The 13436-nt window shown below is 36.0% G+C and overlaps 1 protein-coding gene across 1 annotated transcript in view; it reads right to left on the bottom strand.

The window, feature by feature from the left end:
• The window catches only part of EGFLAM (EGF like, fibronectin type III and laminin G domains), a 243022-nt gene that overhangs the window by 93853 nt on the left and 135733 nt on the right, over nucleotides 1-13436 (bottom strand). Inside the window, exon 7 of the mRNA XM_051990183.1 lies at nucleotides 6866-7032. Within this exon, the coding sequence (XP_051846143.1) occupies nucleotides 6866-7032 (167 nt within the window). The remainder of the gene's footprint in view (nucleotides 1-6865; nucleotides 7033-13436) is intronic.

Raw genomic sequence — 13436 nt, 5'->3', positions numbered from 1 at the left:
AACTACTATTTGATGAAAAGGTGCTAAATTGGCAAATTTTCTTTCCCTTTAAGTGATTCAGTATCGACAATCTTAGATCCTTTCTACCCAGATATGCTGATAGCCCTCTTCTTATTATCTGACAAGAAGGATACACCTCAGTTTATATCTATCCATGCCCCTAGCAAGCTTCATCTATCTCTTTCTCTCTCATATATATACATATGTATACACATACAGACACTCACATTTTACATCAATAATTAAAGACAACTTCAGCCTACAACTAGCTGTTGTCTATGCTTCCAGATTCTTTATTCTTCTACTATAAAAATGCCAAAATAATCTTTCTAAAATATACCTTTAACTATATCATTCCTTTTGTCAAGAAGACTCAGTAGCTCCTTCTTGTCTTGAGGATAAAATATAGACTCCTCACCCTGACATCAAAGCTCTATTCAACCTGGCAAGAGACCATCTTTCATACAATTCATATTCCTTTTTCTCACATACTCTCTTTTCTTGCCAAATTGGCCCTCTTGCTGCTCCTAGATGTATAGGACAGTCCACCTCTTTCCTCTATGATTTTGCATAGAATGTTCCTCTTCTTTATTTCCACTGCTTTTAATCCCTACCTCCTTTCAGATTTAGTTAGGTGTTACTCTAATTGTTAATGCTCCTCCTTCCCTCCTGTTTCACCACTCCATCTCAGAAAGGGGAGGAGGCTATTTGTTTTATTTTCCATATTTTTTTGTTTTCATATCTCTGAACACATGGTTTATTTCTCCAGTAGTATATAAGCCTCTTAAAAGCACAGATTGTTTTAGTTTTGTTTAAATATTCTCATTCCCTAGCATAGTACCTTACAACAGTAGGTCTTCAACAAATGATCCTTGAATTAAATTGTGATTTGTTCCCTGAGTTCTTCGAATAGTAGGAAAATGAATTGTGTATATAGAGCATGGATGTTTGAGGTAGATGGGAGAAAGAAAAAGCTCCTGGATTCTGGAGCTAATTTCTCCTTTTTTAAATCATCCCTGTGATGGCATTAATATTATGATTTGCTAAATCTCAATCCTGCCAACTAATATTAAAAACTAAAATTATTTTCTAAGATAATTTGCAAGAGGAAAAACGCCATATAGTATAATGGATAGAAGATCAGCATTAAATTCAAAAACACCCAGATTCAAGTTTTATCTTTGATACATATTGGCTATATGATTTATTCTAAGATTTTTGGTTGCAGAATAGGTGGCAATCTGCATTGAAAAAAATTTCCTCATTGGCAAATTGCCTCCATCAATGAAATCACAGGTTGAAATAATAAAATGTAGGTTAAAAAAACTCAAACAAACTCAGTAATGTAGCAATATGTAGGGGTGCTATGGTTTATTTTTAGGAGGCTAGCAAGGAAGCTGATTAGATGGGAAGGGATTTGGATGAGTTATGATTTTTCCTCCTTCTTGCCTCCTTGGAATGTTTGGGAGTATAAATAAAACAACAGATGGGGAAGCTCTTTGCACAAAGGGTTTCCTAAAGTCAAGGCATCCTTTAGAGTCATCGAATCAAAATTTTCTGTAATGAGAAGTGCATAAGAGGACAGCACTGGGTGGGCTAATAAAGCTTTATTATCCATGGGTTTGACTCCATTGGTGAATTTGCTACCAAGGTGGAGTATTAAAGTTTCCTGAACCTCTCAAAATGCCAGTCCATGCCACCCCAAACCAGGGAACCATTAATGTCAAACCTAGATTTAATCTTCAATTAACTAAAAACAATGAGTAAGTTTTTTGTGACTAAACTCAAGAAGGCAGCAGTGATCTTCCAATTACAGTGATGAAGCTCTTAATAGGCACAGGAGGAAGTCAATCCCTTCCTTATTAGCAGAATAGAAGTGTTTTCTTTCCTGCTGGAAGAATGTGAATGTCCTGGACTCAAGATAAACAGGAAATGGATGAGAACCAGGTGGGAGTGCTGGGGATGGTTAAGCCAAGATCAGATTCCTGCTGAGCTCTCCGTACCTTAGAGGTCTCCTTGAACATTCTGTTCTGGGGCTCAGCTAGAGTAGTGTGCAAGTACCTGGCATAGAAACTATCCCGTGGTCAGATATCCAACTGGATAAATGTACACCTAGGAAAACAAAAAAGCCTAAGAGAGTGAAATAGCTCTGATGGGGAGCAAGAGAAGAACAAGCCTGTAAGCCAGGAAAGGTGCTTAGAGGAAGGAGCCACTTTATCTTCCATGACTCAAGAGCTCTTGGATTTTGGTCCAGGGGCTATTTCAGGAAGCTTGGAACTTTGATAACTGCTGTAAAAAGCCCCTGGTTTTGAAGCAAACGAACTATGGAAATAAGACTGCTGAGCAGGAAAGTTAAATCTCTCAGAATCAAATGTTTTCAACTGCTTGGGAGGACCCAGTCATTTGCAAACAACTGGAATGATAAGAACAATTTTCGTATGTAGTTATTATGAAAGCATCCTCTTTAGGGACCTCTACTTTTACAACACCATTTAGGCATTATTTTACTTGCAAGATCAAGAAATTAGAAACACTGAGAACACTGAACATAGGTTTAAGAATGGATCAAATTTCAGGCCTTTTATTATGTTATTTTTGCCTCCTACCTAGGTCAGAAGTGAAATGTCTTCCTCTGCAGAGTTCTACAAGGGATGTATAAAAAGGAAAATAATTCCCACTACTTTTTCTTTTTGCTGGGGCAATTGGGTAAGTGACTTGCTCAGAGTTACATAGCTAGGAAGTGTTGTGTCTGAGACCAGATTTGAACTTAGGTCCTCCTGACTTCAGAGCTAATGCTCTACCCACCGTGCCACTTAGCTGCAACCTCCCCCTCCCCACCCCCCCGCCACTACTTTTTAAAAGAAAGGTTAACTAGTATGGCTACCATATTTAAGAAAAAGATACAAGAGACACATAATTTCTCTGATCTCTCTGAACAGGATTATAAAGATGTTATGATGCAGCAGTTTTTCAAAGTACACTTTGCAGACGTCTAGGAGCTCTCAAGCCTTTTTCATGAGGTCCTTAATATCCTTGAAAGGGGCTCCTGAAGTTAAAACTTTATTTGTAACAATATCAAGATGTTAATTGCCTATTGAAATATTTCTCCCTCTTATAACAACATAGCAATATACTAACCATATCATTATTTTATTTCATATATTGACTATATATACATATTGTATTTCATATTCTTCTGTTATGCATATTGTATACATATATCATTTAAACCGAAACAACCAATCACAATAGATTGAATGCAGAAATAGAAATGCAGCTATATTCTATTAAGCCAGACAATAAAAGATTGATGAAAATATTTAAAATAATGCTAATTCCCCTAATTTTTCTTTTGGAAATAGTTTTCATAAATATTAGATTGTGTTAACATGTAGTGGGCTTACCGTTATTTTAAAATGAATAAGCATATATTTTAAAATTTATGTTTTAATTTTTAATAATACAGTAATAAAAATACAGTAAATATTGGTAGCTAACTGCTAAATAAACAAAAAGTCTTTGGTATTCTTATTTATTTTTAATAGTGTAAAGGTGTCCTGAGACCAAAAAGATGAACTGATATAGCAAGCTGTCCTTAAGAGTCATGAAGGCTTTGTATGATGCTTCCCATGATTAAAACCTACCCTTACCCTTATCCAGGACAAGTTCATTCTTCTGGGTCTTCTAGGAAGGAAGGAAGCCAGAGAAAGGAAGAAAGGGAGGAAAGTATCCTTTCTCCCTCCCTTCCTTTCCCTCCCTCCCTCCCTTTCTTCCTTCCTTCCTTCCCTTTCTTCCTTCCTTCCTTCCTTCCTTCCTTCCCTTCCTTCTTCCTTCTCTCCTTTCCCTCCCTCTGTCCACATAGGGGAAAGTGAGGCAGGTGACCTTGAACAGACCTCCCTGACTTAAATCCAATTCTCTTGCATATCATGGCATTACCTCCCTCATATCATGATCCTTTTAGAGAACAAAGCAAAAACAACAACAACATTACATATTATATTTAAATGTTAATGTATAAAACATAAATTATAATATAATTAAATGTAATAACAATGTGCATGTTTGGTTTCCTTTGAAATCCAATTTTATTTTATGTATTTAAGCATATTACTCTGAAAAGGGTTCTATAGGTTTCACCAGACTGACAAAAGATGCAGGACATCGTCCCCTACCCCAGATATTAAGAACCCCTGGACTAAAGGAAAGTGATCGTGGGAATATTACTTAGTGAAAGGACATAAGGATTCAAGGATTGGGGAAAAAACAAAGACTGGGGTAAAATACTGTTTTGCTATTATTTTGCTCAGCTGAAAATTAAAAAGAACAAATAAATGCCCTCAAGCTTTCACTTCTCAGTTTCCCCCATCCTAGTCCTTAAATTTTGAAACTCTTGGCAAATGTAGTAGTGTGGATTTGCTTATTCTTCTAACAAGAACAAAGGCATACTTTTAAAATCTCACTAAAGCTATAAACTTTCTTCCACTTTTGGAAAGAGTGAGGTTTTTTTATTTTGTTTTAGTTTACAAATGTCTGAGGCTTTTTAATTTCAATTTCCATGCCACTTCCTCTCCCCTAGCCCCTATTTCTTTGCCATAGCATGCCATGATATGCATTATTCCTCTTCCCCTCTTTCCAACTCTTGTTCTGAGAGTTGTCATCAAATCAATACTATCACTCCTGAAAAGGAACCATCCTCCAACTTCCCCATCCAAAACACTTCTCCCTTGAGACTATTCTCCTCTGTAATGTTTTATCCCTTTCTAGGATGTAAACTTCTTGAATACAAAGATTGTCTTGCTTGTGCTTGTATTTTCATTCCCAGTATCTAGTAGAGTGCTTGGCAGATAGTAAGATGTTCAATAAATGCTCATTCATTCATTCAAAAGCCAATTTTTACAAGATCTTAGAATACCAGATTTGAAGTCCAATCTTACCCAAAGTATGTGTCTCCCTACAACTATCATCTCGTGTGTGTGTGTGTGTGTGTGTGTGTGTGTGTGTGTGTGTGTGTGTAGGTTCCTAGCTTCCTTCAAATTCCAGCTAAAATCTCATCTTCTACAAGAAGCCCTTCTTGGTCCCCTAGAGTCTTGTCTCTGATAATTCTTTCCTATGCATCCTTCACATAGCTTACTTGAACAGTTATGTGATGTTGACTCTCCAATAGACTGTGAGTTCCCTGAGAGCAGGGACTATTTTTGCCTTTGTTGGATCCCCAGCAATTAGTACAGTACTGGCACACAATAGGTACTTAACATATATAGTAGGATTTGAACTCTGCTATTTCTGACTTCCTGCTTGTAATGATGCAGAAATTAGCATTTTGGGAAGCTAAGTGGTACAAGCACTAACAAAGAAGACCTGAGTTCAAATCTAGCCTCTGACACTTAGCTTGATGACCCTGGGCAAGTCACTTAATCCTTTTTGCTTTAGTTTCCTCATCTGTAAAATGAGTCAGAGAAAGAAAGGGCAGACTATTTTGGTATTTTTGGCAAGAAAATCACAACTAGGGTCACAAAGAGCCAGACCGAACAGCAAACTGAACAATTTCTGACTTGCAGTTTGTTGCTCTTTCTAACCCCATGCTATTTTTCATTTTACAAATATTGAATCTAAGACTCAGGGAGATTAAGTGATTTGTCCACAACTGTACAGATAATAAGTGAAGAGGCAGGATTCAAAGCCATTCCTTCTGCCTGTTTCCCTCCCCATTCAATACTTTTTTTTCTGCTTTATCACAAGGACTTTCTTGGGAAAGCTGAGAAGTACAAGGACATCCTGAAGAAGGAGTTCAAAGTCTCACAAACAGAAGACTGGACAGATGGATATTCTTCCTCAAAATATTTAAGGTATATAAACTTGTGGTGATCAAGAAGATATAGTCTTTCTCCTCTCTCCTTTCCTAGAAAAAAACCCTTCAATCCATTTAATAATATTATAATTGAGCAAACATATATTAAGCAACTACTATGGACAAGGTGCTGAGATAAGACTTGGACCATTTTTTGTTTGGACCATTAATGCCATAGTATAGGATATGTTGTTTGGGTAGCTATAGGCTTGAATAAAGGTTTCACTGATACTGCAGGGTAATCATCCAGAGGGATTGATTTGTATCTGAATATCAATGACTTAGAGCTGAGAACTAATCCCCAAAGATCCTACTTTCTTCAGGATCCCATGTCTCTTCCCACCTCTCCCCTCACAAGTCCCCTACTCCATAATGGAGTTAAGATTAACTTAATTCTTCCAAGGATGAAGAAGGAATGTGGCTGAGTTCCATCTTGCTGTGTGTACATAAGCCGGCACTGAATTCATGAAAGAAAACTGACCCCAAGTCCCATAAGGACAATCCAAAAATAAATTTGTCAGTGACCTCCAGTGCAGGAACAGAAAGGGAAGGCCTTTGCTCCAGGCCTCTCTCACCAGATGCTCATCTTCTACAGAACTGAGGAAAACTCTAGGGAGGAAAGGTCCTTGTGGGAATGTCAGATTCTAGACATGTGCATTCAGTAGGGTCCTAAGAAAACTCATTTCAAGTCTTCAAGGCAGCCCTGAAACACACCCTATTCCTCAACTAAGAAAAATAATTCTATGCTGTTTTAATTGGAGAGACAATCAAAAAAAGAGATTAAAAATTCTTCCCTCAGTTCTTTGCAAAAGTGAGGGACTATGGATATGGACTACAGGATATACTATCAGGCTTGGCTGATACCTCCATCCCCTTCTTTCTTTTTTATTTTTTTATCAATACAAATGGCTCTCTAGGTGGTGGAGGGGAGACATATTGGGAGGAGAAGGTGATGTCAAGAAAAAATATATTAATAAACACTAAAAAAAAAAAGAAAAGAAAAGCTGTTCTACTCACTGAAGGTTCGTATGGTGTCACTAGGCTGGCTGCGGGAGCTGGCACCAAAAGCATTCACAGCCTTCACAGCAAACTGGTATTGGGTATCTGCAATGAGTCCCTTAAGAACCATGGAGTCCATCTGGATCTGTTCTTTGATTAGAGTCCAACTGTTGTCGAAATCTGGCCTTTATCATTAAAAAAGAGAGAGAGAGAGAAAAGAGGAGGAGGAAGGAATACTTCAGAAATACCAGAAGAAGGAAAACTGTAAAAACCAACAATATTTGAGCTCTGGAAGCAATACTCATAAAAATGAATAACGGTTTCCTATCTAAAAAGTGACCTGTATTGTAAATCAGAGGTTGTGTATTTGTGGATTCTCCCAATAAAACATACTGGATAATTTGTAGCATCAGCCTTAGAGTCGATTTAAAGGTTGTTTTCTTGCTCCTTCCCCTCCTCCATTTAGAATATGACTGAAAGATAATAGCAGTCCTGATAATCATTCAAGGACTCTTCTGTCCAGATGTTTCATAAATAAGCATCCATTTAGTAACGCCCCTCCCCTTCTTGGAGGTCAGGGAAACAGAGATGCAATCTATTCCCAACTTGCAGTTCATAAAACAAATAAAGGTTTTATAGGGTGGCTAATTGCACTAATCCCTATGAGGAAACCCTACAGATTCTTTCTGTTCTTGGCAAGTCCTTACTTGTACCTGAAATGTGAGAGGAGATTTAATAACCAGAGGCCTGATAGGGCACTAAATTTTCACATTTCAAGCAATCGACCCTATATAGAAAGGTAAAAATTGTCTCAGGGCACCTGTCTGCTTCAGGCACAGAACTTTCAAGACAATCTTTGAATGGATCCTCTGCACAAAGAGAGCTGGGCGGGAAAGAGTTAGGGCCCCCACAAACATCACACAGTCATGTGACAATTGTTATGGCATCTGGGGATTATCTAGGCCCTTTGATTCTTATTTGTTCATAGACACAGAATTTGAGTTCTGGAAAGGTAAATAGAGATCATTTTTTTTTTTTACACTTTTTACCTCCTTTTACACTTAAAGAAATATGTTATAAAAAAAGTAGATTACCAACATCACATTGTTAATCGGTGTCAGAATTGGGATTTGACTCCAGGGCTCCTGACAATTTTCTGTTAACATGAACCCACTTAGTTTCTATTTATTTAACAAGTATTTAATAATCTCCCCCCTTCTCATGAAACCATCTAATCCCTATTCATTTGACAAGTATTTAACAATATTTCCCCTTCTCCCCACTATTGCATGCCTAGAATTGTGCTGGGCTTGCACATGTTCTCCAGAGTGAAAATCACAGGATCATAGATTTAGAGGCCATTATTCAACCCTTCTCTCCTCCCTCCTTTTGAAAATGAGGGAATGAGGCCCATAAAGATTAACTAACTTATGGAAAGTCACACAGCTAGTGAGAATCTGAGGTAGGATTTCATTCGTTCTTAAAAGCTATTCTCGAGGTTATCATTTTGGAAAGGCTGTTTTTCCAAGCATCAAATGAGCATCACCAACAATACTATCACAAATATTGCTACTATAATTATTATTTTAATTTACAAAGCACTATAAGATTTGCAAAACACAATATATTATTTCTTCTTTGAACCATACAGCAATCCTATTTAATCAGGATGACAGATACTCATTTCAGAGGGAATTATCACCAGTAAACTTGCCAAGTAGTTATGAATTCCTTGGCCATGGCAAATCTTGACACAAAGAAAACTAAAAAATGTCCCTCAATCAATCAATAAGAATTGAATTTTTACTTAACATGCTAAATGTTGGGGATACAAAGAAAAAGCAGAAGCAGCTTCTACCCATAAAGAGTTTACATTCTAATGGAAAAGATAACATACGAATAAATAAATATTATATACGTGCAAAGTAGATAGAAGGTTAATTTGAGGTGGGGGATTGCTAATAGTTTAGGGGACTAGGTAAGGCCTCTGTAGAAGGTGGGTGCTTAAGTTGAATCTCAAAAGAAATTGAGGTTCTAAAATAAAAGGGGGAAAGGAGAGAGAGGAAGGGAAACAGACAGAGCAGAGAGACAGAAACAGAGACAGAGAAGATCCCAGGCATGGTTCGAGTCAGCCAATGCAAAAGTCCAAAAATTGGGAGATGGGGCATTATGTATGAGGAATAATAAATAAGCCACTGTAGACAGATCTTAGGAATGTGTAGAGAAAAGTAAGGTGCAAGGAGAATGGAAAGAAAGGAACAGTCAGTGTTATAAAGAATCTTAAATGCCAGTTAGAGGAATTTATAATGTATTTTAGAGGTCAGATATAGTGTTTAACTTTTAGTTTTAGAGATTTATCTTTGACGCAGAAATGAAAGAAGTTATAGTGAGTTTTTCTTATACTTTACAGAAAAATCACCTAGCTAGCTGGGTAGTGAATGGATTGTATTGAAGTGAGAAAAAAATTGAGTCAGGAAGATCAGTAATAGTCCAGGTGAGAGACAATGAGAGCTTGAACAAGGGTGGTACCCATGTGACTAGAGAAGGGGATTCATATTAAAGATGTTATGGAAAAAGAAATGACAAGATCTGGAAACTCACTGACAATGTGGGTGATTAAGAGTGAAGCATCAGAGTTGACAATGAGATTGCAAACTTGGGTGACTAGAAGGATGGTTGTACCTTCAGCAGAAAACAGTAAGAGGGAAGGGGAATTTGGGGGGAAAGCTTATGAGGTCTCTTTTGTACACATTGGGTTTGAGATGCCTAAAAGGATGTTGATGATACAAGAATGGAACTTAGAAGGATGTCTTTAGGGCTGGATATATAGTCAATTGTATAAATACAGCAGTAACTATTGATAGCTAGCATCTATATGGCACTTTAAGTTTTTCAAAGTGCTTTACAAATATTATCTCATTTGATCATCACAACAAACTGGGAGTTAAGTTCAAAAACTATCCCAATTTTGCAGATGGAAAAACTGAGGCAGACAAAGGTTAAGTTCAAGGTCACATAGCTAATATGTATCTGAGGTCAAATGGGACTTCCTGATTCTAAATCATATAAGTCATACAGAGTCCATAAGAATTGGACTCTAAGTCAATTTTAAAAGAATCACATAGTTTTCAAACCATCCATAACTTTCCATTGCATCACCCTGATGCCTTAGCTCATATAAATGTAAGATCATATAATGAGAGACAGTTGCAGGAAAGAGTCCTAGAATACTTCATTTTTAGTTAGTGAGGATCCCATGGATGAAAAGAGCCTGTGGAGTGGTCAAACAGGCAAGAGGAGAACCAGTAACAAAAAGACCATCTGGCCTTTTTTAGCTTCTGTGGAAATAGCAGCATAAAGGGAGCATAAGCAGATGATATTAAGAACCACATAGTCTTATGGCAAGAACTATATGACTGAAGCAAAGAGGAGTAAGAAAAACCAAGAGATCATTGTGCACAATAATAACAGTGTTATAATGATGATCAATTGTGAAAGACTTGACTACTCTCATCAATACAATGACCCAAGACAGTTCCAAGGGACTCATGATGAAAAAAAATGTTGTCCATCTCCTGAAGAAAACTGAGGAACTTTGAGTGCAAACTGAAGTAGGATTTTCTCATTTTTAATTTTTCTTGTTTTCTTTTGAAATATGGCTAACATGGAAATGTTTTGTATAATTTCAAATGTATAATGATACCATATTGTTTGTCTTCTCAATAGGTGGGGAGGAGAGAATGGGAATGAGGGAAAGAAACTGGAACTCAAGATTAAAAAAAAAGAAGAATGCCAAAAACAAATAAATGATAATAAATTTTAAAAGAATCACATAGTTTTTAAATCATCCATAAAGATTAATTTAAATGTTTGTATTTGAAATGTGAGATACTTGGTCAACAATCTCTATTCCATGAGTAGTATCATATCAATAATGGAAATTTATAGATAGAATTTAAAAATTTAAGGAAGTTGAAACTAACCAGAAGATGAATCTGAAGAGTCAAACAGTGAAGTGGATTTAATTATTACAATAATAATAATTAGCAGATAGAATTTATCTGTTGAATAGGATGGGAAATGGGCATGGTAAATAAATTTTATCAATGGGACCAAAACTTATATATACTATAAAACTCAGTGACCAATGCAAAGATGGGCAGAAGTTAAGATCACAAAAAATGTTGGATAACATAATTCAAAGATAAGAAATTAAAGAGTAAAAGTCATCTAGATTATGCAGATATCTCATGCTAATTAATATAACAACACTTTTTAAAAGAAAAGTATTGGGAAGCATTGAATGTGATATTTTAAAATGATATTACTTACATTGCAATAAACTTGATTGATAACCACTAGTTATCATTGTGGGAATAATTTCCAAAACAGCTTTAAATATATAGCCAGTTTATTTTACTTGAACACAAATCAAAATTGATACCAAATTAATAGAAGAAAAAAATGTGATGAATACAGTTGAAGACATTATTCCCTGACCAATTTGAACAAGCTGTTGGAAGGCCCAAAATGAGAAATAGAAGAACACATATCAACAAAGACTATCACCAAATCTTAACAAAATTTAAGCAATGTGAATCAATGCCTGCAACAAGGACACACCAGAAGGCCTATGCAGGAGAAACAGTGCAGATGTATGTGTGATTGGAAAGGGAGTGAGCTAGCAAAAACAAGAGATTTGATGGATATCTTGTATCCTCCATTGGAATTCATATAATGATTTAAAGATCTTCAGCATGTTAAGAGGCCACTCTGTGGAGAATCAATGGAAATATATATATATATATATATATATATGTTCATATATAATTATATATATTTTTGGGGGAGGGAGGCTGAGGCAATTGAAGTTAAGTGACTCACTCAGGGTCCCATAGCTAAAAAGTGTTAAGTGTCTGAGGCCAGATTTGAACTCAGGTCCTCCTGACTTCAGGGCTGGTGCTCTATCCACTCCCCATCTAGCTACCCCTGGAAAGATATTTTTATGATCGGAGGTGGCTAGAACATATAATGCATAGAGTGTTGGCCTTGGAGTCAGAAAGAACTGAATTCAAATTCCACTTCAGTCATTCATTAGCTGCGTAAGCTTGGACAAACCATTTAACTTCTCTCAGACCCCTGGTTCCATATCGGTAAAATAGAGACAATGATAGCAACCATGTCATAGGATTATTGTGAAGATCAAATGAGACATGGAAAGTAAAGGATGTATAAATATTAGCTCATTATTCACTCTACTATGCACTGAGTAGGTATTAAAAATATTTGAAATCATTTCTGTCCTCAAAGAGTTTATAATTCAGTCAAAGACATGGCACATATATACATGACTGTTAAGAATCACTTTAACACAGTATATGATAAAAGATCCCAATGTGGCTTCCAATCTTTTTCAAGAATGAAGATCCTTTAGTTTCAGAAAAAGCTTAGAAGACTTATATGAACTGATGCAAAATGAAGTGATCAGAACCAGAAGAATATTGTACATAATAACAACAATATTGTAAGGATGCTCAACTGTAAAAGATTTAAATACTATGATCAATGCAACTACCTACAACAATTTCAAAGGACCCATGATGAAAAATGCTTTGCATCTCCAGAGAGAGACCTAATGAGCTCTCAATGCAAATTGCAGCATTTTTTTTCACTTTATTTTTCTTGCTTTTTTGTATCATGGCTCATATAGAATAATAGGTTTTATATGACTTCACATGCATAATGAGTATCATATTGCTTGCCTTCTCGTTGGATGGGAAAGGATGGAGTGAGGGAAAAAATTGGGGGCTCAAAATTTTAAAAATGAATGTTAAAAACAAATTTTAAAAGAATAAGGATCTCTTTAATATAGAATAATATTACAAACACAAATATACTCTATATAATAGCAATTGTACTGTTAGTATTGGTTAATGGGAAAAACGAGTGATGGGTAAAAGCAGCTACGAATTCAGTAACACATAAATTTATATTTCATTAACCACAGAGACATCTATATTAATTTGAAAATAGAAATAAATAGATGTGCAGGACATTTTATTTGTTCAGTCTGAGGAAGGCATGCCTGTTTATTGATTGCTGAGTCATGCTACATATTTTGTTGGTATTAAATATAATTCAAAATGATATCTGTTGTGAATATGTATTCATAGACTCTTGGTTTTAATCCTAGAGTCCTCTGGGGATGTCTGACTTAGACTAAGCAAATTAGGAACCACTAATTTGGTTAATATATATTACAGTTGGTCAGGTTGTCAATTAGTCAAAAACATTTTAAATGAGACACTATATATGAATCACTGTGTTAAGTAAGGCAAAGTAAAACCAAGAAAGGCAAAAGACAGAACCTGCTCTTGAAGAGCTCACAACTTATGGAGTTCAAAGAATGTAAAGGCCATTAATAGCTAGTATAGTAAGGAAAGGCCTTCTTAGAAGTGCTAGGAACTAAATTTTAAAGCATCCATGGAATTTGGATAGGTAGACAGTAGAAAGAAATGAAGAAGTTTGAGAAGAAATGAATATAAATAGAATAATAGATAGCATGAGCAGACTTGGGATAGATATAGCA

The sequence above is a fragment of the Antechinus flavipes genome, chromosome 1 (genome assembly GCF_016432865.1).
Source record: "Antechinus flavipes isolate AdamAnt ecotype Samford, QLD, Australia chromosome 1, AdamAnt_v2, whole genome shotgun sequence".
NCBI classification, from domain to species: Eukaryota; Metazoa; Chordata; class Mammalia; order Dasyuromorphia; family Dasyuridae; genus Antechinus; species Antechinus flavipes.
The sequence above is the reverse complement of the archived record's forward strand: the minus strand, read 5'-3'. Positions and strand labels throughout refer to the sequence as shown.